General features: G+C 37.9%; 2 protein-coding genes across 3 annotated transcripts in view; one reads left to right on the forward strand and one right to left on the reverse strand.

Moving 5' to 3' along the window:
• Nucleotides 1-27,606, forward strand: part of LOC139141127 (probable serine carboxypeptidase CPVL) — a 601,148-nt gene that overhangs the window by 356,705 nt on the left and 216,837 nt on the right. The window lies entirely within an intron of this gene.
• The window catches only part of LOC139141100 (leucine-rich repeat protein SHOC-2-like), a 65,906-nt gene that overhangs the window by 28,607 nt on the left and 9,693 nt on the right, over nt 1-27,606 (reverse strand). For both annotated transcript variants that reach the window (XM_070710677.1, XM_070710678.1), the window contains exons 2-5: nt 10,165-10,520; nt 8,489-8,557; nt 3,250-3,279; nt 116-301 (exon numbers count right to left, since the gene is read on the reverse strand). In XM_070710677.1, the coding sequence (XP_070566778.1) occupies nt 116-301; nt 3,250-3,279; nt 8,489-8,557; nt 10,165-10,314 (435 nt within the window). In that variant the 5' untranslated portion in view covers nt 10,315-10,520. The remainder of the gene's footprint in view (nt 1-115; nt 302-3,249; nt 3,280-8,488; nt 8,558-10,164; nt 10,521-27,606) is intronic.

The raw sequence follows: 27,606 nt of genomic DNA on the forward strand, positions 1-27,606 counted from the left end.
TCACATCAGTGGTGCGCCATCATGGTTCTGAGTATACAATGAGAGCATGTAACTCAATATGCCCTTCATATTTTCCTACTTTGTAATATTTCAGAGTATTTTGATAACCACCTACTTCTTTCAATTTGTTGTGCCTTAGATCAAGCACTTTGAGAGCTTTCAGTCTGTCTAGTGACATTGGCAGACTTGTTAAAGAGTTCTCGCTCAGGGCCAGTTTCTGCAGGTTGCTAAGGTAACCAATCTCTGAGGGCAGACTCTGTAACCGGTTGCCATAGAGATAGAGCTCCACCAACTGGGTCAGCTGTGGAAGGAGAGAAAGACAGAGAACTTTACATAAGAGGTAAAGGTTGAGAGGCAAGGTGAAGTGTAAAAAGCAAGTGTAAGTATCTGAAAGTCGTACTGCATACTGACTGTTATTTCTTACAAATATACTGTACTTTCCATTTAACTTTTCTATTCCTCCTGTTTTGACTAAATTTGTTGGCAGCCACAGGGTCTGAGGCTAGTTTGTGCCATTGCAGTCACAGTGTCTGAGGCTAGTTTCAGTCATTGCAGTCACAGTGTCTGAGGCTAGTTTCTGCCATTGCAGTCACACAGTGTAAGGCTAGTTTCTGCCATTGCAGTCACACAGTGTAAGGCTAGTTTCTGCCATTGCAGTCACATTGTCTGAGGCTAGTTTCTGTCATTGCAGTCACAGTGTGTAAGGCTAGTTTCTGTCATTGCAGTCACACAGTGTAAGGCTAGTTTCTGTCATTGCAGTCACACAGTGTAAGGCTAGTTTCTGTCATTGCAGTCACAGTGTGTAAGGCTAGTTTCTGTCATTGCAGTCACACAGTGTAAGGCTAGTTTCTGTCATTGCAGTCACACAGTGTAAGGCTAGTTTCTGTCATTGCAGTCACACAGTGTCTAAGGCTAGTTTCTGCCATTGCAGTCACACAGTGTAAGGCTAGTTTCTGTCATTGCAGTCACAGTGTGTAAGGCTAGTTTCTGCCATTGCAGTCACACAGTGTAAGGCTAGTTTCTGTCATTGCAGTCACAGTGTGTAAGGCTAGTTTCTGCCATTGCAGTCAAAGTGTGTAAGGCTAGTTTCTGTCATTGCAGTCACACAGTGTGAGGCTAGTTTCTGTCATTGCAGTCACAGTGTGTAAGGCTAGTTTCTGTCATTGCAGTCACACAGTGTCTAAGGCTAGTTTCTGTCATTGCAGTCACACAGTGTAAGGCTAGTTTCTGCCATTGCAGTCACACAGTGTAAGGTTAGTTTCTGTCATTGCAGTCACACAGTGTAAGGCTAGTTTCTGTCATTGCAGTCACAGTGTGTAAGGCTAGTTTCTGTCATTGCAGTCACACAGTGTAAGGCTAGTTTCTGCCATTGCAGTCACACAGTGTAAGGCTAGTTTCTGTCATTGCAGTCACAGTGTGTAAGGCTAGTTTCTGTCATTGCAGTCACACAGTGTAAATCTAGTTTCTGTCATTGCAGTCACACAGTGTAAGGCTAGTTTCTGTCATTGCAGTCACACAGTGTAAGGCTAGCTTCTGCCATTGCAGTCACACAGTGTAAGGCTAGTTTCTGCCATTGCAGTCACACAGTGTCTAAGGCTAGTTTCTGTCACTGCAGTCACACAGTGTAAGGCTAGTTTCTGTCATTGCAGTCACACAGTGTCTAAGGCTAGTTTCTGTCATTGCAGTCACACAGAGTAAGGCTAGTTTCTGTCATTGCAGTCACACAGTGTAAGTGTAAGGCTAGTTTCTGCCATTGCAGTCACACAATGTCTAAGGCTAGTTTCTGTCATTGCAGTCACACAGTGTAAGGCTAGTTTCTGCCATTGCAGTCACACAGTGTAAGGCTAGTTTCTGCCATTGCAGTCACACAGTGTAAGGCTAGTTTCTGTCATTGCAGTCACACAGTGTAAGGCTTGTTTCTGTCCAGTCGCACAGTATAAGGCTAGTTTCTGTCAATGCAGTCACAGTGTGTAAGGCTAGTTTCTGCCACTGCAGTCACACAGTGTAAGGCTAGTTTCTGCCATTGCAGTCACATTGTCTGAGGCTAGTTTCTGTTGTTGCAGTCACAGTGTGTAAGGCTAGTCTCTGCCACTGCAGTCACACAGTGTAAGGCTAGTTTCTGCCATTGCAGTCACACAGTGTAAGGCTAGTTTCTGTCACTGCAGTCACACAGTGTAAGGCTAGTTTCTGTCATTGCAGTCACACAGTGTAAGGCTAGTTTCTGCCATTGCAGTCAAAGTGTGTAAGGCTAGTTTCTGCCATTGCAGTCACACAGTGTAAGGCTAGTTTCTGTCATTGCAGTCACAGTGTGTAAGGCTAGTTTCTGCCATTGCAGTCAAAGTGTGTAAGGCTAGTTTCTGTCATTGCAGTCACACAGTGTGAGGCTAGTTTCTGTCATTGCAGTCACAGTGTCTAAGGCTAGTTTCTGTCATTGCAGTCACACAGTGTCTAAGGCTAGTTTCTGTCATTGCAGTCACACAGTGTAAGGCTAGTTTCTGCCATTGCAGTCACACAGTGTAAGGCTAGTTTCTGTCATTGCAGTCACACAGTGTAAGGCTAGTTTCTGTCATTGCAGTCACAGTGTGTAAGGCTAGTTTCTGTCATTGCAGTCACACAGTGTAAGGCTAGTTTCTGCCATTGCAGTCACACAGTGTAAGGCTAGTTTCTGTCATTGCAGTCACAGTGTGTAAGGCTAGTTTCTGTCATTGCAGTCACACAGTGTAAGGCTAGTTTCTGTCATTGCAGTCACACAGTGTAAGGCTAGTTTCTGTCATTGCAGTCACACAGTGTAAGGCTAGTTTCTGCCATTGCAGTCACACAGTCTAAGGCTAGTTTCTGCCATTGCAGTCAAAGTGTGTAAGGCTAGTTTCTGTCATTTCAGTCACACAGTGTAAGGCTAGTCTCTTCCATTGTTGTGCACAGCAATAACTTCTGTAGAAAACATGTGACAAAAATTTGTGTACCCTTTTATGTTGTCAGATATCTTTACACCAAACTTTGAAATTTACAACTTGGTCACACTGTCTGTCTTATTTTTTCATGAATACTGAAAGTCACTTTTCAAAATAAGAAAAACTTGCCCATTTTTGACACTTGCACTATAAGTTACTGTGTACTGCCATGTAATTGTTGAAATGTAAAACAAAACATTTCATGCTGTATAACTTGGAATAAACTGTGACAGGAGGTACATATGTACTCATGTCATACAGGGTCCTTGTCAAAGATGGCTGATTAGAAAATACTTACATCTTTAATTGTTCCTGGCAACACAGATATCTGCAGGGGAAAAAAGGAAAAAGGTGTAGCATGGAGATTGAGAAAAGAAAATTGCTACCATGTAAACAGTTAAAAACAAATCTTTCCCTAATCATAAGGAATTCTTAGGACTTTTAGAATAGACTCATCCTGCAAAATGGCAGAAAACCATGTAATTTTTCAGAACACATTCTCACACTTTATCCTGTCAATGCTATGTCCTGTGTGAAAGTGTAACCATATTACTGATGAGAATAGGAGTGGTTATGGTAGCTACGAATGTTCATTAGTTCATGTAGAATGTTGCACAAAAATATTAGAAGCTGCAGACAGACATCATGAAAACAGATGTTGTCAGTTTTGAACTTTTTGTTTGAAGACTGTGATTACTGTTGAGTGACTGCCAGACTGATATATATGATTTCACTATTCACATACATAGTACTCATACTCTACAATTTCTGTGAGTCTTCAAGATGTAATAAAATTCAATTTAAATCTCATAAAACAGTTTTCAAAATTTATTATTTGTGCATATTAATAAAAGAAATCTGATGTCATTTTGAATAGACTTTATCAGCGTTTACTTCAAATTGTCAACAGTGCTTCATGATTTTTGATTGCTCACTGCTTTCACTGCTATAGTTTAGCCTAAACGCATTGTTCTCAATGGTAATATTGACCTGTTTATGGTGCACTGGTGTGAAATAGGTGAGATAAGGAATAGTATAGTGATCTGTTGCATGTCATATAGTTTTTGTTTCACATCAAGAAACTGGCATGGGTGAGGGCTCCATATGTGGTGAATTTTTCCCGTGACTACTGTAAATCGTACCAACAGTGTAAGGTACTGGGGGCGTCATGCATTGGAGAAAGCTGTATTATCCCACTGCAGACTAAGTTTGGTGAAACCCCATGTTTTTAGTGTTACGCTTGTATTTACACAATGAAAGTTGGGCAGGGAGAGATGTTTCTTTCAAATTCAAAGTGCAAATGAACAGTAAAAATAAAGCAGCAACTGAAATACTGACAATTGAACAACAGATAAGAGATATATCATAGCGTTTTTTTGATTCTTTGAAACATCAAACTGGACATCCCTTCTTTTCAAAGAACAAATACACACAATGTTCAAAATGACAAAGCCAAAATTTCACTGTCTTGGAACAAAACGGTGAGAAACACATCGTAATTGATATGATCAATGACACATTATTGTCAGTTTTACACTGTAGTAATATCAGCCAGATTTGAATCAATGGCACCTACAATACAAAATATGCTGGTTGTGCTGCACTGATTGCAAAAAAAACTTGAAAAAAGATCGAGAGAGGTCAACTGATTCTTGCTTAGTGCTAGAGGTACCCTGTTTAATTTGCAAAAGAATTATAAATACATGTAACTGGTGTTGCACAATTATAAATAGCTGGTGTTGTATAATTATGAATAACTGGTGTTGTATAATTATAAATAACTGGTGCTGTATAATTATAATCCCACTAAAAAGTGCTTGTGAACTTTTGAGTACTAAGAATAAGACGACATCGCACAACACATTTTTTGGAGTCTGTGATACAAGTGCAGGTGGACATTCCTTCTGAAAATCCTCCGCTTTAGTGATAAAATTTCTTTCCTAAAATCAGGTTTTTTCTCTCACAGTGCTGTCTGATAGAGCAAAACCTGCTTATGCATGTACGTCATAACTAACTGCATGTTGTGTACTTGTATGTGAAACATACTTTTCTTATGGACACATTTTTATCAGTAAGGATACCTTTTGAACAGGGTGTCTGTAAATGTGGTAACTTGCCATAACGATCAGTAACGACCAGAAACGCGCAGTAATGAGCAATAACGACCTAGAACTAGACAAAACGAGCCAATAACGAGCAGTAACTAGCCAAAAACATTTGATCTGTCCCTAAGTTAAACTACAAGCGCAGTTCCCGCCAAGTCTGAAATCACGCCCTCTATGAAGTTTGGTATTGCCAAAAACTTCTGCAACAGTGCTCATAAAGTAAGCAATAATGAGCTAGAAATAGAAAGAATGAGCCAATAACGAGCAATAAAGAGCAAAATAAAAATGATCTGACCATAAATTGAACTACAACCGCAGTTCCCGCCTGTCCTTGAAATCTCGCCCTCTACGACATGTTTTGTACAATCTCGAAACCTCTGCGGCAGTGCTGAGTAAACAAGTGGCGTACGAGTGAAGCCTGATAAACTTTTTTCGAATAAAAAGAAAATTCAATTCACATTTATTTATGTATTGTTGATATAAAAAAGACAGAAGAGTCAATTCCCAGAGAGCTCATAAACTTGAGCATTCATGAAACCACATTTGCCTGAACTCTGACCCTTGCCGCCGATCATGGTAAGGGACTGGAGAGAGATTATGAGGGGAGGGCCCTATTTTAAAAATTAAATTACAATACACTGGAGTCTGTCGGGCAAACCATTGATAAATTCCCCAACAAAACAAGCGATATCCCTACATTTATATATGTTTGATAACTGATATATGTACTTTATAGAAATTTTGAGGTAAGAAGTGCATGTGTGTGCATGAAATATGATTTTTCTCTAATTTTACTCAAGCTGTTGAGCTACTATATGCCAATCTAGCATGGACTCTTTTTGCCATACAATACTGACTATGTCTTTGCATTTGTAAATGTTTGTCAATTACAATGTGGTGTTTGGAAGTGAAGATGTGAGATTTAAACTTTGATATGTGAATTTCGGGCCAAAAATACAACCTCACTTCACATGGTAATCCAGGGATAAACTATAAACAATTTTTCCCTACAAAACCACAGGGGAAAGAAATCAAAAGGGCCGTTCACATTAGCCAAAAAAGACTAGGCCCTTGTCCTAGCCAGGTTCGTGGCCGACCCAAAAAACAGGTGTGAACGGTTCTGGCCGGCCACTGTCCGGACAATTTCTGTCCTAGTCGAGAGGGGTGGTTTGTGGCCGACCCAGGTCTCTGGCCGAGCAGTAAACAGCGTATGTGAACGCGTTTTGTCCGACTCAGGTCCCAGTTGACGCCCTCTGTAGTTGACATGCAGTGTAGTCTTTGACCTATTCGACGAGTCAGTGTCATTTTAGACATGGCGAGTCGAGGAGTCAACTGGGCTACGGAGCGAAGAACGAAGATATGGTGAAAAATCTGATGGACGGCACGTCAAGGGATCGAATCGCCTACAATATCATCTCACAGCGTTTGTAATAAAGGGAAAGTGGCTGCACACATCGCCAACACTATTTTTTCGTTCTCTGTGTTAGTGTTTATTTGTGTGTTTGGCTATTGGTGTAGATATAAGCCATGGCGAGACGTAGCCGTAATCTCGCTGTCGAATGACAAGGTGATCCTTTGACGCTACGTTTCGAAACCAGTGAGTGGTTTCTTCCTCAGTTGCTTTTCTTTGGAGATTGCTCTCCTTAGATTTATGTTTCACTGTTCGTGGTTTAATTATTGTCAGTGTTTTGTTCGTCTAGCAAGGAGGCTAGAATACTTATGTTTTGCCATAGGGTCAGTTTGTTGTGTTTCATTTTGTTCGGTCGTTTCTCTAAGATTGTGTACTTGTGCATTTATGAGTGTGTCGCCAATGTTTGGATTTCTTTTGTAAGCGATGATCGGTTTCATCGTGAATAAATTATTTAGTGTTTGGTCTTTTTCTATTTCTTCCCAGTTCTTCAGGAGTGCTTGTTTGATGTCTTTTTTTAGATGTGTGGACTATATTTGGTAGCAAATATCAATTTATTTGTGTTGTTGTGTATTTGTTTGTGATTTAAATGTGTTCTTCGTGTACCGTAATTTGTTTCCGCATTGATGTTTGATATTTCTTGTTGCGGATATTCTCGCAGTAATAGCTTTTCATTAAATGTTTTGACTTTGTTGTTGAAGTCTTCTTCATTGTTACATGTCCTCATGTACCTTAATGTTTCGCCTTTGATTAGGCCCTTGAAGTTTGATTTTGGATGACATGATTTTCTATGTAGGAACTGGAATGTATCTGATGAATGTATTTTGACCTGTATAAGGTCAACGGTCGGCTAGACGCTACCAAATGATCTAGGCTAGGACAGCGTTGAACGTAATGTGAACGCGGACAAAAGATTAGCTTATCTTCTCACATTCTGCCGGATTAGTTCTGGCCGGCCCTGGACCTAGATGTGAACCCCATAAAAGACGTCTTATTTTACTAAGTGTGTGACGGCTGTGGTGTTGACTTAATCAATTAATCTGCTGATACAGACAGCAGATTAGCAAGTTGGCAATGTTTTCGCAGCAATTACAGTGGTGTATACACAAGTTGGAGAGGAGATAAGGAATTGTTGGTAATATATAAAGCAGTCAGACGGTGTGGAGTCGAAATCTTTATTTGAAATACCACAGTCAAAGTTAATAAAATTACTTGACATGGTGGCATGTGATCTCTTATTATTTGAATTGAAACGTTATATGATTTGATTATTTTCAAAGGATAGAGGTATTCTTTAAAAGGTTCACGGCATGTTTTTTTTGAGCATGTAAATTGATGTGCGTCACTATGTTTCATGGAAACACGTTTGAAGTTCACAATTCACCATTTTTTCCTCTGCGTCATGTTAAAGAACATCAGCCCTCTCGTCTTATAATTTCTTTTCTGTCCCTTAGCATGAGTTATCCATCGGGGAAAAGATCATATTTTGGGGGCTCTTTATTGCCCCTTATTGTCTCGTTCTATCTTGTCCTGGCCCCTTATTGCTCGTTATTGCTTGTTACTGCTTGTCTCTGGTCATTATTGACTATAATTGCTACGGGCCGCACCATGTCCGAACATGCCGTAGAGGGCGGGATTTCCAGGATTGGCGGGAACTGCGCTTGTAGATTAATTTATGGACAGATCATATTTTTTTGGCTCGTTATGGCTCGTTATTGGCTCGTTCTGTCTAGTTCTAGTTATTGCTCGTTACTGCTTGTTTCTGGTCGTTACTGGTCGTTATGGCTAGTTACAACATTTACAGACACCCCTTTTGAACATCAGAAATACGTCCATAAAGCATTGTCCATCTTGGAAAATGTGAAGATTTGTGTAACCTTACAACTTCCTGTGAAACCACCGAGGTAAAATCTCAACTGTTGGTTACTAGGGATATATTTTATACCTACAGACACACATCTTGGCACGTACCATGGCAACATATTTGCAAAAGCTGCACAGAAGAGTATGGAGCAAATACTTACACATGATTTGCTTAAGTCCAGCCTAGTGTCGCCTTGTTCCCTGCACTTCAAAAATTCTTTACCAACATCCTGTAAACAAAGAATAAGTAAATTAGAGTAAAAAAGAGCACGGAGGTCTGTAGGGGATAAATCTGAGGACAGGTTGGTGCACATCCATTGAGTTGCCCAATGCTGGCCATACAAGTATACAAGAGAAACAGGCTGTGTTCCTGCATGCAGTAATGATCATGCAATTTGGCATTGATCAGGAATTACTTTCCTGAGCAGTCATTGTCCATGATGCTCCAACTGATGAAGGCTTGTCAGTGTGATGGACAGAGAAGATATTCTGCATGTGAGTGACCCACACGGGTCTGACACCCACATGTCTTTAAACATGAATGCCATGTACTCTTTCAAAACTCATGTTTTTGTGTTAAAATTGGAAAGTTTTTGGAGGAAGTAATGAGCTGCATTATAGAATAAAACAAGTACAGAATTACTACCATAGCTAATATAAATTGCACAACCGTGGGAAACCGCTCTCACAATAGCTCTAGTTGGTACGTAACTGGCAGCAAGGGCTTTAAAGGAGACACTTTATGGCACCAAACCGCCCACCTTTGCCATTTAGCATGGTATCAAACATTAGTAAATCGTGACATAAAAGTCAAATGCCAAACGGTACAGCTTTGACAGGAAGCTGTTATTGCATTTATTTGTTTTTGTTTTTCAGGTCATGACACAGAAAGAGCACAGATTAATGGACATTATCACAGACAGCATTTTGCATTCACCACTAGTAACCTAGTGAGACAGTAGGTTTAAGGTTAGGGTTAGGGATAGACTATACATGGCCAGAGGCCCCCTAGGCAACCCTTGTAGTTCAAATCCACAGGTTTTGTGTCCCCTAAACCTAACTTGTGCCCATTACACTTTGTTGATATAGTGATAGTTGAAATATGTCCTTGCGAATCAAATAACAGTTTTACAGAATTTAAAAGCACTTCATTTACATCTACATATACTGAAAAGTCAAACTTTTGCTCATACTGGTACCTGGCCTAAGACAACTTCAAACTGTTGTCCTCCTGTACAATGAAGTACAAAGACGTAGACAACACCATGCAAATTTTTATATTACAGTACCAATTTACCTCAAAATATTTGAATTCAAAAAACTCAACAATCTCTGCGTTAGCCTCTCTATAATGAAAACTGAATTTTAAATTTTCTTTAAAATGAACAGATACTGGTAAGCTGCCCTAATTTCATTTAGTTAAAAAACAACCCCATAAAAAGCTTGCTCATAGCAAACTGGTGATATTTCAAGAATTTCAAATTAAATTTTGTTTTTTCTGATTCTTTCCCCTTGAGCTGCTCTGTTCATTAAAGAAATAAGTGAATTTTTAAAATGCAGACTGAAATACCGGTATAAGAAACATTGTAGCTAAGGAAAGACTGCCGTAAAAAGACAATGTGCAGAATTGTTTCAATTTAACATCAAAGTACACAAAAGTTTCTTGTAAAATAGAAGACATGGCTGCTTTTTTTAACAAGCTACTGTTTTGTACAACGTTGATAAGTTTTTAAATTTTACAAGCAGTGATTTGTGAGAACTTGTCACATCAGAGAACTTGTCATATCAAAGATATGTGATGTTTTGCAAGGGAAAAAATGCACTGCAAATGACTCACCAAGTCGGCTTGCACTGATTTCTTGTTTTTATTCGTTGGCTTTGGGATATCGTTTTTGAAAACTTTGACCATCACTTTTTTCTTGACTGTGGGCTTGTCTGCCTTGGACTCTCGGTCGTCAAAACCACTGGCTTCAGCAGATCCACTCATTGTGATTGGGCTGCACGTTACAAAAGTTCAGAGATAGATAGCATTGAATCTCCAATTGGAAAATGACTGGAAGGATATAGCTCTGGTATTTCTTTTTGTTTTCCGTGTGAAGTGACAGCTTCTGACCTGTTCACTCCTTCAGAAGATAACTTGGAGTTCCATTTGCTTCAGGAAACCAGACCGCAGTCTTCTTTCATTATATGTATCTGCAATGACCAAAAATCAAAGGAAATGATACAGAACTCTAATACTCAATTGATATCACTGAAAAAATTGGAAATATCAAATACTCTTTGTATTTATAATATGTCAATAATTCTAACAAGTGGTGTGGGCCTCTTAAATTTTGAATAGCTTGAAAGGTAAGATTAGTTTAGTAGGGCAGAGTTCATACTAAGCTTTTGGTATTCAACAGCTTACTGGTATTAAGTTCATCAGACACTGTTTAAAATATCCTCCCACCTACATGTTTATACAACTGACCACTCTCTCTTCTTTTCTAGCACACAGTCATACATGTACAAATATGTATACTGTCACAAATTACTTCCCCCATATCATCACACAGTTCCAATGTATCCACCCACCTACCTCCTCTCTGAATCACGTAAAACTTTCCCTCAATTTCTAATAGGTCAAAATGTCAGTATGTGATAAGCATCAAATTACTTCACCCCCTCATAATCTATCAACATATCACAATCAATTCCGCTGTCTGTTTTCTATTTTAATAATTTTCATGATTGTAACTATAAACCCTTCCAATTTCCACCTTTGATCTATGTATTATCATTGCATTAAAGTTCAACTCCCACAATGAAACTCTAAATGCTCTTTATTTTCCAGACATCAATGTGAATAGAATACTTGGGGCTCCACAATAAGATCATGGTACAGGGTCCATACAAACTAAGTAACTGAAAACAACTTTTTAAAGACTATTTTCAGCAATGTTCAAGGACTATATTTGAGGTCTAAAATACCATTTTTCAGGTATATGTATTATTTTCACAATAAATCACCTTCATATATGTCGTTTTACAAATTGTTTTGACACAATATCATGACCTATTCGTTTCATGATTTTCAAAAATCATCAGTAGTTCATCAATTTTTCAGGACTTTTCAAGACCCAATTTTAATTTCAAGGACTTTTCAAGGACATTCCAGGAGCAAACCCTATCTGGTGCTGAATGAATATTTACATTGATCAGTTTAGTTACATGTATGGCTAAGAAGATGTAGGCAACTTGATAAGTTTTTATCCTACAATAGCAATACTAACAAATCACTAAATTACAAAGTAAAAAGGTGAACAGAAAGCATTATACAATAGACTATCTTCCTTTTTATAAAAAGGTGAACAGAAAGCATTATACAATAGACTATCTTCCACTTGCATAAAAATGTGGTCTCGATACACAGTTTACAATTTACATGTATATTTACTTTCGTGCAGTGCCAAACTCTGTAGATAGTGAACCATTTGTCTTATGCTGTATGAGTCAGAGATAGTATCATGTTTGACACGTACCATGTTCACATAAGAATTAAGATGCCATGAAGTCCCCTACAGCACAGAACATGGTCTACTCAACAGACACACAACTGTGAGATCATTCAGAAGCCTTGAAAGCGTTATGTCAAATCACATGTTACAGGTAATTTTTGTTACATATACGTCTCATTTGAATGGTGCTTGGCTGTCTCAGGGACACAAACTTTTTTAGGTAGAATGCACCTTGAGGACAAATATTCGGACTCTCAAATTTTAACAATTCTTTTCTGATCCACTTGGGAGGTATCACTTTAACCGTTTTCCTGCCAAGTCCATATTTCACCATCAGGTCAAGATGGTTAAAATTAATGAAACACAACATATTCCATATGGTGTATTTTAACATAATACTGTCTATTTGAAGGCTGTTGAAAACATAAATACTGTAAACTTGATTTTTTTGGACAAAAGATGCTATAACATACCAAGCCAAGTGGGTGATAATACGTCATGTTTTGGCTCAATACCGCTTTTTACTGACTTGGCTGATGAGGAAGTGATACTGTCTGACAGGAAAAGGGTTAAAGCTCTTGAAGTAAAAAAACATTTCACTGTCTCGGTTTTTCGAAAATGGAAAGTTGCTTCTTTCCCCATAGAGTTTCAGGGGTGGCAGCCATTTTGAATTTCAAATATCGGTCAGTGTTTGGTAATTTGTTTTTCTAGTACCAAAATTTGCACGGTGACCCCTGATTTTTATGTCTTCATTTGGTACGAGAATAGTTGAAAGTTTTGTGAGGAAAGTTGGAGCAAAAGTGTAAGTCTTTAACTTTCAAGGCTCACACCACCTTATAAAACATTGCAATTAAACACAACTCCTACACATCACTCCTACAATTACGCTAAATTTAAAAGTGAGAGCTGACATTCTAAGAAACACGTGTTTATGGTCAGACAGCAGTGTGTGTGTGTAATATTACAAATATGCACACCTACGGATATTCTGAACAAGAAATGGTACACACTTACACAGAAAGTAACAGTGGTTGTAATTGTGAGCAACTCGTACAATACTGGAGCAACCACCTCCCTGAAACATGCTGCCTGCTTGCCTCGAGGCCCTTCAGAATGCCCTATTGAGGATCAAAGGTCAACTAGTAGAGGTGGCAATACCGTGGGGGAAAAAATGATCATAGGTTACATGTACAATTGTACAACAAACTGTCCTGGTAAATAGAAGATCTCATTCACTGTAGGTGATGGATGGCTCAAGACTCTCAATGATGATGAAGTAGAGTATCTATTAAACGTAGGAAATTCCTGAAAACTAGTGACCAGAATATCCAGCCAGGTCACAGTCCCTCCAGCCACCAGGTATAACTTCGAAAAGTTGTCTGATCCAGCAGAACAGTTATTAGCTGCTAACAATCATGTCTCCCACACAGTTATTACCACTGATCTCAGCAAACCAAAATCAGAAACTATTTCAATTCTGTTCGTTGGGGCAGATGACCCTTAAATTCCACTGGCCAGGTTACAAACTTTCGGCTGACTCGCAGCGTGTTTGCAAGGTTATATCTGATTGGTCGATTGTCACTATTCACAGCAACTTAGGGAGTTTATTTGTATTATTTCATTATAACGGTACGATTCTGCCAACCAATTGGATAACAGCTTCGAAATCACTGCGAGTCGGCCCCAAACTTTACCTTCCAAGAAGGTGCCTGGCTACGGTTATCTGTCATTATTATGCAATGTACATGCCATGTATGCATCCTACATGTACATTAATTGATAGGACTACTGGTACATTCATATTAATAAAAGACAAAAAACACATAGAAAATGATTTAATAAAAACCAAGTCATGAGATACTCAAAGCCACAAGGATTCAACAGTAAAAGTAAAGCTATATCTGTGCAGTGTGTCAGCATACATGTATTTGTAATGATCAGGGATGGGACAGTATGATATTTTCACTCAAAAACTTGCCAAAGTTCACAAGGGAGCTCTTCACTATGGAAAATGTACAAGGAAATTCTCCTGTTGTTATGGGGACAATCATGTTTTAACAACAATAATTTCATTTACTTCAATTCTTTATGTCATGGTACATTACCGTTCATCCTCCTGCTAAACTGTTGCGCCACATATACATATACTTTCTACAATGGTGGCAATCATATGATCAAATGTATATGTAGGTTTATTCATTCCTTATGAAACAGAGAAACAAGCGTTCATTAAGTTTGGACATTTAGACACACAAATGCTTGTGTATTTTAAAACACCTATCTTTGCCTTTAATAATTTTGATCAAGATTTGTGATTGACCCATTGAACTTGGATTTTAGAATGGATTTTTAAGAATTTAATGTTAAACGGCAAATTTAAAGCCCCAGTAATGCTAACTTTCGATGCTTTTTTCATTTTTATTTTATAAATCAATTGCAACTTCTTATTCTACTCCCCCAAGAATGTTGAAATACCCACTATTTAGCTTGTCAACGTATCGTTCAAATGTGTAAATGCATTTTTATTGTCTACATTTGAATTTTAGTCTGGACCAGAAGTCACTTTTCGTCAATATAAACAATGCAGTTTACAACCATAGGGGCTGAGTAGACAAGCTTGATACTGTGTATATCAACATTCTTTGGGGAGGAGAGCAAGGCATTATGGTTCACATTCAAAATACAAATGGTGAAATTATCATCAAAAATTAGCATTACTGGGTCTTCAACAGTGATTCCCCTAGGCTTGGTAGAGAACAAAGTTTTGTTGCATTCTATCTGTTTTCCTTGTCCCTTGACCCTAACTGAACTTTGACCTCAGAACTTCAATGAGGTCAGACAACGAGCAGACCATTAAAATTTTATGCGAACACATCAAAATGAGCAGTGAAACTAATTTGTCCAGTTACATTCAAATACAGACCGAACAAACTACATGTACTTTAAACCATCAAAAAGAGAAGTGACATAGCTATACCACACTGTTTGGTTTCACATAAATACTGAACCAATGTGAAACTCACATTTTGACAAGATGTAAATCAATATCTTCCTTCTAAAAGTCAGTGAAATTAAGTTTTGACTGAATTTTTCAGACTTGACAGATTGGCAGTTGATAGGCCTGGCAGGAAAAAGGGTTTAATAATTAATTTAAATGTTCAAGTGAGGGTAAATATTTATATAAATTTGCTATGCTATTCTTGTTTTCTTCTCTCACAACAGAATTTACTGCATTCAGTATAATACAGTATACCCATCACAACAACACACTGAGTCAACAATTCCCCATCAAACATAGAAAAGCTGTGTAATGCAAACAAGTGGCTACATTCAACCAGAAGGTCAAGGCAAAAAAACCCTGGTAATAAATATTTCAGTGACTGAAAAAAAACAGAGTCTGTTGTTCTTTTTGACACTTGCCCCTCCCTATTGACTTAGCCCATACAATGTCATAAGTTAGATTGACCACGATGTTTACTAATAGTAATAAAAAGTGTATTGTGGAAAGGGGTTGGACTAATACACATAACACTATAGGTAATAGCATGTTCAAATACCACATACCACATCTTTAACAAGAATCTGGCCTGGCAGTCCTGAAAAATCTTTGCATCTGATGTTTCACAATCATCAATTATTGACGACACCTAGTGACTCATAACAAGTTAATTCAGAATCTATGGAAAGTATGCTAAAAAAAATCTCTGCCACTTGTCTAGAGCCTACACAAATGATCAAACACAAATGCTGATGACTGTTTTCTGGGTAACACGGTACACAGCAGGGCTTGAAACAACTACACTTTCCTTTTCACATATGACTTGAGACAAAACAGCTGTACATTATAATACAAAACCCTCCTATAGAATATAGAGTCCCTCTGACCTAGTAGAAGTGTTTTCTTCAGACATGTAATCCCCATAAACCCTACTTTGTCCCGTTCTTACTTTTTTTTTACTCCTGGCCTGGTGGATGGGCCCTGCTCTGATCTGAATAGCATAGCTTCTCGGGCAGTCGATGCTGTGTGAGGGATTCAGGCGGCCATCTTGGTGACCTTTCAACTACCATTAGTCATTCATAAATCACAGGGCTGATTCACTGAATGCATATGACGGCAAATGCCGGTAAATGCTGGCAGATTCCTGACAACATACACCATCCACAACGTTTTGCATGATGATTCACCTTCTCTTGATATATTCTTCTCCATCAAATATAGCCCTTGATCCATCCAAATAGAACAATTCTTTTTACATGAGCACAATCTATGACACACACATACTGACCTAATATACAAAAAATGACAGGTCGTATGCAACCGTATTACATGTAATACTAATGTCATTAATGTTACCTATGTAAATTTCAAATACTGATAGTAGAAATTTATCAAACACTGCATCATCTACTGTGTTGTGTACCCGGAGCCATTTGGGAGAGGATAGCAGTTGTATAATACATATCTGTAACATCACCACTTCAAAATACATATGTTGGGCTTTAATTTCTTTACACAAAAAAAAATGGTATTCAATGTACAATGAGCTTAGGAACCTCATGCAGAAAGCCACAATGCACCAACCTGCCGCAGAAATGGCGCAATCACCAGGAACAGTGTGACAGATTCAACCCGTTGAAAAGACAAATTCTCTGTATTTCGTTATCTTTCATAAACTGTCGAAGACTCAACTCAAAACCTAGTACATAACATTTCTCCATGTTTACAGAATACCTTATAAAAGCTGGTAAATAGAAAAACTGTATCATAACCTGCATAGAAGCAATATTCAAATGTATATCATAAATGTATGAATCACACCATCAGACAACAAATATGGTTGACCGTAAGTGAAGTGAAACGTGCGTGTATCTACCACAAATAATGCCTGAAACAGCAAATAATGACAATCTGTAGGTAAATTCAGAAAGTCATTTCTAAACAAGCAGCTGGGACATACATTGTACAGCTGATGAATTTGTGAACACTTAAGTTCCTACACAGAAGTCTGATAGACAATCAGAATTTATATTCCCACTTTTAGAATAAAAATGATAAAATATCCAGTAAAGTCTCCTTTGAGTGAATTAAAACAAGAACCGAACCTGCGTAACATCAGTGAATTAATGCAATCTGGGCCACATAAAACTTGTCTCCCCTGTCATCTACATATCTATAGCACTGTCACAGTCCACCTGTATCAATAACTAAAATTGAATCCAAGTTCACAGTACGCCTTATGACAGGCAAAATAAAGGGGAAAATTTAGTTTCTTTAGACATTCTTTCTTTCAATTTTGTATTGGTTCAGAAGTCAGTTAGTGTTTGGTAAAGTATATCTCGAGGCAACATTCTCAAAGCAGAGGTCACTCTTGTTCAACAACATACAGGTACATGTGTTCAAATAATTTCTGATACCTGCCAAAACTATATCATAACTAGAACAAACATTGATGTACATATGTACATACAAAAATGCAATTCTATGTTTGATGCCTCTCATATTATTTCTCCACATTACACCTGTAAATAGCATTTCATTTTTTTCCACTTTTCAAAAACAGAGAACACCTTTCTTACCTAAGAAAGTGACCCAGCAGAGAAATGAAAACAATGTATCAGCACAGAAGTTAGCACATAGGACACTAAGTGACAGTTTTGTAGCCAGCTTTACAGGTGCTGAGCTAGAAACAAAAGCACTTATATACTGTGGAGGCTGTACATACATCACCTATGAGGAACTAATCCCCTGTATTTACCTCATTGGTCAATGGGAGGGGAGATATGACCTTAAGAAAATTGCAAATACAGTGACAGCTTTAACTTAATTTGCTGCGATTATAAAGCAAACCATCGCATCTGTTCACACATTTTCAAAAAATAAATTGTCAAATATAACATAGGACACAAGAACTTGCCCTCTTGCATATGTAGCAGCAATGCTGACCTCTGTCCTTAAGTTACCTTTGACCTCTCCCCCTCCACTGTACACTGGAGTCAGGCTATTAGAAACAACGGCAATGCAACAGACTGAATAATCAAGTGATAAAGAACAACATGAATGCTTCATATCTAACACACTGACTACACACTTGCAATAAAATATGTATCCTATGTGGTATCTATTCATTGTTTCCCCCTCACTCCCCCCCCCAAAAAAAAACCAACATCCACGAAACAACAGACTGGTGCTGGACTGTGCAGTATTGGTAAGATTAGTAAATGGTGTGGGAACAGAAATATCATGGCTGTTGTCCTCTCCTGTACAGGTAATTTACTGATACTTTAAAGGGAAACCGCTGCAACACAATTGGTAAGTGATAGTGAATCTATAGCCTTAACATATGTACCGTTATGTGTACCAGCATATGTCACATCTACTATTACATGTATTCTATGTGAGCAATGCACTTGCTGATTTTCTGGGTCAAAAATGATTCAACAAGTCATTTCCTTGATGGTTTTAATCTAGGGACAAATAATTATCACCCTCTGTAATTTCATTAAGTTTGAAAGATCCCCTTTTGTATCATCTGCCAATACAGATATGACATTGTCATTGACACTAATGAAGACTTGTTCCATTCCCAGGAGCCACACACTCAAAGTCACTTAAAATTCAAGGACTTTCAAACATTTTTCTGCATTTTACAAAGACTTTAAAGGTCAAAAATACCATTTTCCATATATCATTTTTATACATCATTTTACATGTTATTTTTACGATATAATGAATGATCATCTCAGTTGTCATTTTTGAAAATAGTGAATGGATTATAAATTTACTTGGACTTTCCAGGACTAAGTTTCATTTTCCAGGATTTTCTAGCTGGCTTCAAGAACTTTCCCTGATCACTCAAGAGCGTTTTTGGAGTACTGTAGCAAATTCCAGTAAGACAGCTAAACTGAAAAAAACAGCTATCTAATTCTTCACTGAAAAAAGTCTATCACAAACATGCCTAAAGACAGGCAGTTCATACATTTTTCAACACCAGTCAGCTATCCACAGCTTGGAAAATCAGATGTTATTTAACATAATGCATTATTTGCATATTCCTTTCTTTGTTGTGAAATATATTCTTTCATGTGGTTATTAACATATTAATTGACTGCCTCCCCTGGTAGAGAACCCATTTCCTAAACTAAAAGTATTCCAATTGTTTTCTATTGATAAGTGAATGAATAATTACGCTATTTACTTGGAAAAATCAGAAATTAAATAACAAATAAATCAGAAATAACAAGTCATCGTAGATGACACAGTCCCCACTTGTTAATGGGTACTTTGATTACAAGTCCTCAGAGAGGATAGAGTCCTCTTCATGAATTTGGTCTGATGTCCTTTTACTAAGTTTGAAAAAATCGGTGAATAAAATCGGTTGAGACGTGCCCTAGTTTGGCTAAGGACATGAAAAAATTGTAACAAAATGGCTGCCATGCAGCCAAATTGGATCATATCATGAAACAAATTAATTTACATATGTATGACATAGGTCAATGTCCTTGTACCAACTTTGAATAAAATCGGTTGAGATATGCCTGAGTTATGGCTCTGTACATGAAACATAGGGCCAAAGTCCCTGAAGCTACTATAGACATGGATACAAAATTAAGTATTTCCTGACTGTATGAAATTATCTCACTTAGGCAACCTAGGGACTTGTAAACCAAATATTAAAGTTGTCTGACCAGCGGTTTTGAAAGAACAAGCAACTCAACAGTTGACAGAGCTCTGCTGTGTTATGTAGAGAATAACCTTTTGTGACACATGTATTGATGAAGAAGGTGGATATCTTTGATTAACATTGTAAGTGAGTTCTGTTGAATAAGTTGAGACTGTACATACTCAGAGAAAGCACACTGAAGAGACAAATGTTTGAAACTTAAGAAGTTCAAGGTCATCAAAAGCATTATAAGGAATCATGTAACTTTCATTGCACTGTTTACACAGATTGCATAATTGCTATAAATAGCACATGAGGAATCTTACAGACCAGCTTTACCATAAAAACCCTATCACTTTGACCACTCTTTTAATTGACCACTCTATTTTTTTCCTCAAAAAGTAATTTTATTTTATCCTTACCAAGTCAACCATAAATGGAAATTAGAACTTTCTCTATCTCTATCTGTATTGACTATTTTGAGCAATTTCTTTTAAATAACATACAGGGCACAATAAATGACGGTTCAGAATATGTCAAAGTTGGGATTCAGGAAAGTTGCCTTTACATGTTTTAATCCTCCAAGATGGTAAGCATTTCACTATGAACTGTCAAAAAAAGTTGAACTTTCTGATAATTCCACACTAAAATTATTTTGGCTTTGATGATTTCTAATTAATTCAATTATTTAAAATCATATTAATTATTTTTTTCTGGGTGAATTGATAGGGTTTATACAGTACAAGAATTACATACAATGTAAGTCAAATTTTGACCAAAATCACAAAAAAATTCCTTAAAAATACACATTTGCATATTTCATCACAATTTGAACAAATCTAAGTTGGGTTATCCCTAGGGACCTGTATACCAAATAACAAAGCTGTCTGACCAGCGGTTATGAAGAAGAAGATTTTTTACCAAAAACACCTTTTTTGGCACTGATTTGCCTATTTTCAACAAAATCAAAAATTAAAAAAAATAGTTTCTCAAAATCATATTTTTCATCCACACAACAAATATCAAATCTGTAAGTACTGCGGTTCTCAAGATATTTGAGTGGACGGACAGCCTCACAAACCGACATACATACATGTACATACAGACTGACGACGGACGCCGGACGGATACCCATCCCAATAGCTTCTATAGACTATAGTCTATAGTAGCTAAAAAATCATAACAAAATGGCCACACGGCAGCCATATCGGATCGTATCACAAACCAAATTGACGTGCATGTCTATGACACTGGTCAATGTCCTTGTACCAACTTTGAATAAAATCGGTTGAAACATGTCTGAGTTATGGCTCTGTACATGAAAAAATCATAACAAAATGGCCGCCTGGCGGCCATATTGGATCGTATCACAAAACAGATTACCGTGCATATGTATTACATAGGTCAATGTCCTTGTACCAACTTTGAATAAAATCAGTTGAGATATGCCTGAGTTATGGCTCTGTACATGAAAAAATCGTAATAAAATGGCCGCCTGGCGGCCATATTGGATTGTATCACAAAACAAATCGACGTGCATATGTATGACATAGGTCAATGTCCTTGTACCAACTTTGAATAAAATCAGTTGAGATATGCCTGAGTTATGGCTCTGTACATGAAAAAATCGTAATAAATGGCCGCCTGGCGGCCATATTGGATCGTATCACAAAACAAATCGACGTGCATATGTATGACATAGGTCAATATTCTTGTACCAAATTTGAATAAAATCGGTTTAGATATGCCTGAGTAATGGCTCTGTACATGAAAAATCGTAATAAAATGGCCGCCTGGCGGCCATATTGGATCGTATCAAAAAACAAATCGACGTGCATATGTATGACATATGAAGTAATCTATGTACCAAGTTTGAATGAAATCGCTCGAGGCGTATCTGAGATATCTGCGTGAACGGACGGACGGACGCACAGACGGACGGACGGACGCACGCACGCACGCACGGACATGACCAAACCTATAAGTCCCCCCGGACGGTGTCCGTGGGGACTAATAACCAGGATGAATACATTTTTGTCTTATGTTCATTGCTCATGTCCTTTCTACAAATGCTGTAACCAGACATGAACTGAAAATGCTCATGTGTTTCATTATATATTGCAGTTATGTGTAAATTTGAACCTTTGCCACATGTTTGCAACTTCATTAAAAGTCTTTGGATCAACATAAGGCGCCGTAAAATAAATTCTTTGTTTGCCGTCCGCATGCGGGTTGGTTTTTGGACGAAATCTGAAATACAAACACAGATCGTATGCTCAAAAATACGGCGCGTTGTGCCCTTATTTGTTCGCAACGTCGCAGCAATATACTTAAGTTAAATGTCGCAAAAACGCAAATGTCGTACGATCGTTTCAATACAAATCAGCTTACCTATCGTAAAGGGGTACATCATCCGCTGTATGTAAAATTTACATGTGCACCTCCTGTTGTAGGGGACTGGAGTGTACCGTAAGTGAAGATCGATCGACCCGTTTCACAAGTTGATTTCCCCCTCAAAGTTTTCAAGTCGGCAGAAGTGCGTAAAATTGTTTTGGTCTCCATACAAGACGGATCGAAAACAATTCTTGACTAGTTTAGCTTCAAATAAGGAAGTTTAGCTTTGAATAAGGAACGGAACTGAATATCCATCAGCTTTTCCCGGGCCGCGATCCGCGATTGATCACGATATTGGATCTGCACCGGGGCAAGTTGGTACCCCCGGTGAAATGTTCGTTGTTGAATGTTCCAAATAGTTCGTATGCAATTGAAGGTGCTCTTACTTTGGACATTTTTCCGCTAAAAAAGATTTGGTCATTTTATAAGTCCGGATTAGAATTCAGTTTTCAAAACAAAGCAATGCCATTTGGCAATGCTGTCTTGACAAGCAGAATATTTAGCATTTTAGTATGCAATAGTGCTGATCACTTAACGTCATTTTTCTTTCATTAACCCTTTTCCTGCCGAGCGCCCTTGTCCGTTATTTTGCCAAGTCAGTAGAAAACCGCCCCATAATATGTGCCTGTAAAAGATTGGCTCTCCTGCATGTTATCCTGCCAGGCATTTTGGCAGAAATCGCCCATTTTCAGGGTAGTTTTAGCCGTACTTATACGTGTTAGACTTCGATAATTTCTACATGCCCGTAGACAGGGGAAGGAGCTCAAGGGTTGCTGCAGAAAAAAATTGAGGTCACCGGCTTTGTTTGCCCCTGGGAGTGCGTCATTTTATTGCCGTTTCATGTTTATTTTTTCGGAAATAAACTCCTTCAGTATTACGCACGTCCGCTAGGCACAAACATCACCTCACTCGTCTGTTAGTCAGAGACCCTGAGGGTCGTGCTAGGGGTGCAGAAGCACCGTCAAACCTGTCCTGTTTCCCCAGGGTAGGGTCAATTGAATACGTACCTTAAACGACTTGGCAGTGTGTAGCACAAAAACTACGTTTTTGCCGTTGTATTAACGACATGGCTGAGCCATTGAAGCACAGCTCAACGTAGTTTAGCCAGCTCAGTTGGGAGTTGGCTTACGAGTGTTACCGTTCATTACTGACTTAATCGAGTGGTCCTCAGTCAGGTACGGGTTTGTACCGACATGGCTTGGGCTGCAGCTAACCAGTGATAACCAGTCACTACACCCAAGTCTTCAGTTCACTTTTGCGATGCACAGGTGCAATGCAATATGCTTCCATTGTTCTAGCCATCGACGTGTCCACATGCCTGGCAGCCATATTGTACTGCTAGCTGGTTTGCATAACAAAAGCAGTCCCTGCTAACTGCAGGCGGTATCCCCGTAGCATATTGACCTTATGTCACCTTTTGAATTCTCTGTACGCAAACAGCGTACGTAGTTACTAATGCGTCGGCAAGAGGATACGTTAGCCTGCAAACCAGAGCCAATACTTCGGACGATGGAATAAATAAAAATAGCGTCAATGACACTGTAGCTCCCATCCTGGACTATTTAGTGTTTGTTCTCTGGTCAGATATTTGAACATGTGTGAAAGGGATAAAGTGCATGAAGTGAAAATACTTAAATGAAATGTACTGGAGACAGTGAAATATGTTTAATGTATTTATTCAGAATATAAAATGGAAAAAATACAGAATTAGATATATCGAATACTGTGATACAACAATTAACTCAACAAGTCATTTACAATGACATAGTCCCCACTTGTAATAGGAGTATTAGTCTTGATGTGGGACATAAACATATATTTTAGGTAAAAGGTCATCGAGGTCACATGACATTGGTCAAAAAATTTCTCTCCTATAGTTATCCCTATATACCAAAAATCAGACATCCAGCTCTATTGGCTTGCTCAGAATGAGATATGTGCATAATTGTTGAGGTACAGTATGTGGTGTCATACGGTGTCCAATCATACCAAATATGAAGGGTGTAGCACTTTTGGTTACTGAGTTATGGACAAATATGTATATTTGGGGTCAATGGTCACCAATATCACGTGACATTTTGTCAAAAAAATTGTATTGCTAAGTTATCCCTATATACAAAAATCCGACCTCTAGCTCTATTGGCTCGCTCAAAATTAGATATGCATATAATTAATGAGGTACAATATGTGGCCTCATAGGTGTCCCATCATACCATACATGAAGGGTGTAGCACTTGTGGTTACTGAGTTATGGACAAATATGTATTTGAGGTCAAAGGTCACCAATATCACGTGACATTTTGTCAAAAAAATTGTATTGCTAAGTTATCCCTATATACCAAAATCAGACCTCTAGCTCTATTGGCTCGCTCAAAATTAGGTATGCGCATAATTAATGAGGTACAATATGTGGCCTCATAAGGTGTCCCATCATACCATACATGAGGCTGTAGCACTTGTGGTTACTGAGTTATGGACAAATATGTATATTTGAGGTCAAAGGTCACCAAGGTCACATGACATTTTGTCAAAAAAATTGTATTGCTAAGTTATCCCTATATACCAAAAATCAGACCTCTAGCTCTCTTGGCTCGCTCTAAATTAGATATGCACATAATAAATGAAGTACAATATGTGGCCTCATAAGGTGTCCCATCATACCATACATGAAGGTGTAGCACTTGTGGTTACTGAGTTATGGACAAATTTGTATATTTGAGGTCAAAGGTCACCAAGGTCACGAGACATTTTGTCAAAAAAATTGTATTGCTAAGTTATCCCTATATACCAAAATCAGACCTCTAGCTCTATTGGCTCACTCAAAATTAGATATGCGCATAATTAATGAGGTACAATATGTGGCCTCATAAGGTGTCCCATCATACCATACATGAAGGCTGTAGCACTTGTGGTTACTGAGTTATGGACAAATATGTATATTTGAGGTCAAAGGTCACGAGGTCACATGACATTTTGTCAAAAAAATTGTTTTGCTAAGTTATCCCTATATACCAAAAATCAGACCTCTAGGCTCTATTGGCTCGCTCAAAATTAGATATGTGCATAATTAATGAGGTACAATATGTGGCGTCATAAAGGTGTCCCATCATACCATATATGAAGGGTGGTAGCACTCGTGGTTACTGAGTTATGGACAAATATGTATATTTGAGATCAAAGGTCATCAAGGTCACATGACATTTTGTCAAAATATCCGAGATGTCTGCGTGAACGGATGGACTCACGGATGGACAAACAGACGGACATGACCCAATCTATAAGCCCACTGGACTTCATCCATGGGGACTAAAAATTGTGTCACTGCATCCTTTTTGCAATATACGATGAGAAACTAAATTTTTATTTTTCGTGGCCTTATACATGGGAGTCTATGGAGATCTGCCTAATACATGGGAGTCTATGGGCGTGTAAACTAAAAATATGCAAATTTCACCACGATTTGCCCAAATTTGGGAAAGGTCATTCCTATGCACTTCCATACCAAGTTTCAAATCAATTGAACTTGTGGTTTCAAAGAAGAAGATTTTTTGACCAAAAATGGGAGAAAATTACAAAAAAATTCATGAAAAATAGCAAGTCCAAGATACTGACCAAAGATGTGCACAATCATTTCATGTCAGCCCAAAGTACTTACATGCCAATTTTTCATGTAATCTGCTCAGTGGTTATTGAGTTTTTTCAATTTTGACTGTTTTTACATTTTTTCACTTAATTTGCATATTTTTGGCAATGACAACTTCATTTGAACAAAATCTCATCTACAGCCCATCATCCATGTACACACCAAATATCAAGATGAAATGTACAGCGGTTTAGGAGTTTTTGATGTTGACGGACAGACATACAGACATACAGACATACAGACATACAGACATACAGACACTACAGACATACAGACATACAGACATACATACATACAGACATTTCCCTAGCCTATAAGAAGCTTCCATTGCCATATATACATATGGCTATGGAGCTAAAAATAGCGTCAATGACACTGTAGCTCCCATCCTGGACTATTTAGTGTTTGTTCTCTGGTCAGATATTTGAACATGTGTGAAAGGGATAAAGTGCATGAAGTGAAAATACTTAAATGAAATGTACTGGAGACAGTGAAATATGTTTAATGTAATTATTCAGAATATAAAATGGAAAAAACACAGAATTAGATATATCGAATACTGTGATACAACCATTAACTCAACAAGTCATTTACAATGACATAGTCCCCACTTGTAATAGGAGTATTAGTCTTGATGGGGTCAGGAAAATGTGGTCATTAAGAAGTATCACTGGAGTGTATATGTTGAGATCTATGGGCACATAGGTCTATGTCGTTGTTCCCAATTTGAAACACATGAGGCATGTCTAAGTTATGGTTCTAAATCGGGAAAAAAGATCAGACCTCTAGCAGTATTGGCCAGCCAAGAAATACATATGCGCATTATAAATGAGGTACAAGATGTGACATCTTAAGGTCTAATATCCTATCAAAATTGGAGGGTAAAGAACTTGTGGTTACTGAAATATGCATATATATGTATAATCAAGGTCAAAGGTCATCGAGGTCACATGACATTTTGAAAAAAAAAATTATATCGCTAATTAATCCCTATATGCCAAAAAATCAGATCTCTAGCTCTATTCGCTTGCCCAGAATTAGATGTGTACATAATTAATGAGGTAAAGCGTGTGTTGTCATAAGGTCTCCCATCCTACTAAATACAAAGGACATAGCACTTGTGGTTACTTATTTATTGACATAAACATATATTTTAGGTAAAAGGTCATCGAGGTCACATGACATTTGGTCAAAAAATTTCTCTCCTATAGTTATCCCTATATACCAAAAATCAGACATCCAGCTCTATTGGCTCGCTCAGAATGAGATATGCGCATAATTATTGAGGTACAGTATGTGGCGTCATAAGGTGTCCAATCATACCAAACATGAAGGCTGTAGCACTTGTGGTTACAGAGTTATGGAAAAATATGTATATTTGAGGTCAAAGGTCACAAGGTCACGTGACATTTTGTCAAAAAAAATTGTTTTGCTAAGTTATCCCTATATACCAAAAATCAGACCTCTAGCTCTATTGGCTCACTCAAAATTAGATATGCGCATAATTAATGAGGTACAATATGTGGCGTCATAAGGTGTCCCATCATACCATACATGAAGGCTGTAGCACTTGTGGTTACTGAGTTATGGACAAATATGTATATTTGAGGTCAAAGGTCACGAGGTCACATGACATTTTGTCAAAAAATTGTTTTGCTAAGTTATCCCTATATACCAAAAATCAGACCTCTAAGCTCTATTGGCTCGCTCAAAATTAGATATGTGCATAATTAATGAGGTACAATATGTGGCGTCATAAGGTGTCCCATCATACCATACATGAAGGCTGTAGCACTTGTGGTTACTGAGTTATGGACAAATATGTATATTGAGGTCAAAGGTCACGAGGTCACGTGACATTTTGTCAAAAAATTGTATTGCTAAGTTATCCCTATATACCAAAAATCAGAACTCTAGCTCTATTGGCTCGCTCAAAATTAGATATGCAAATAATTAATGAGGTACAATATGTGGCGTCATGAGCTGTCCATCATACCATATATGAAGGGTGGTAGCACTTGTGGTTACTGAGTTATGGACAAATATGTATATTTGAGATCAAAGGTCATCAAGGTCACATGACA

The sequence above is a fragment of the Ptychodera flava genome, chromosome 9 (assembly GCF_041260155.1).
Source record: "Ptychodera flava strain L36383 chromosome 9, AS_Pfla_20210202, whole genome shotgun sequence".
NCBI lineage: Eukaryota > Metazoa > Hemichordata > Enteropneusta > Ptychoderidae > Ptychodera > Ptychodera flava.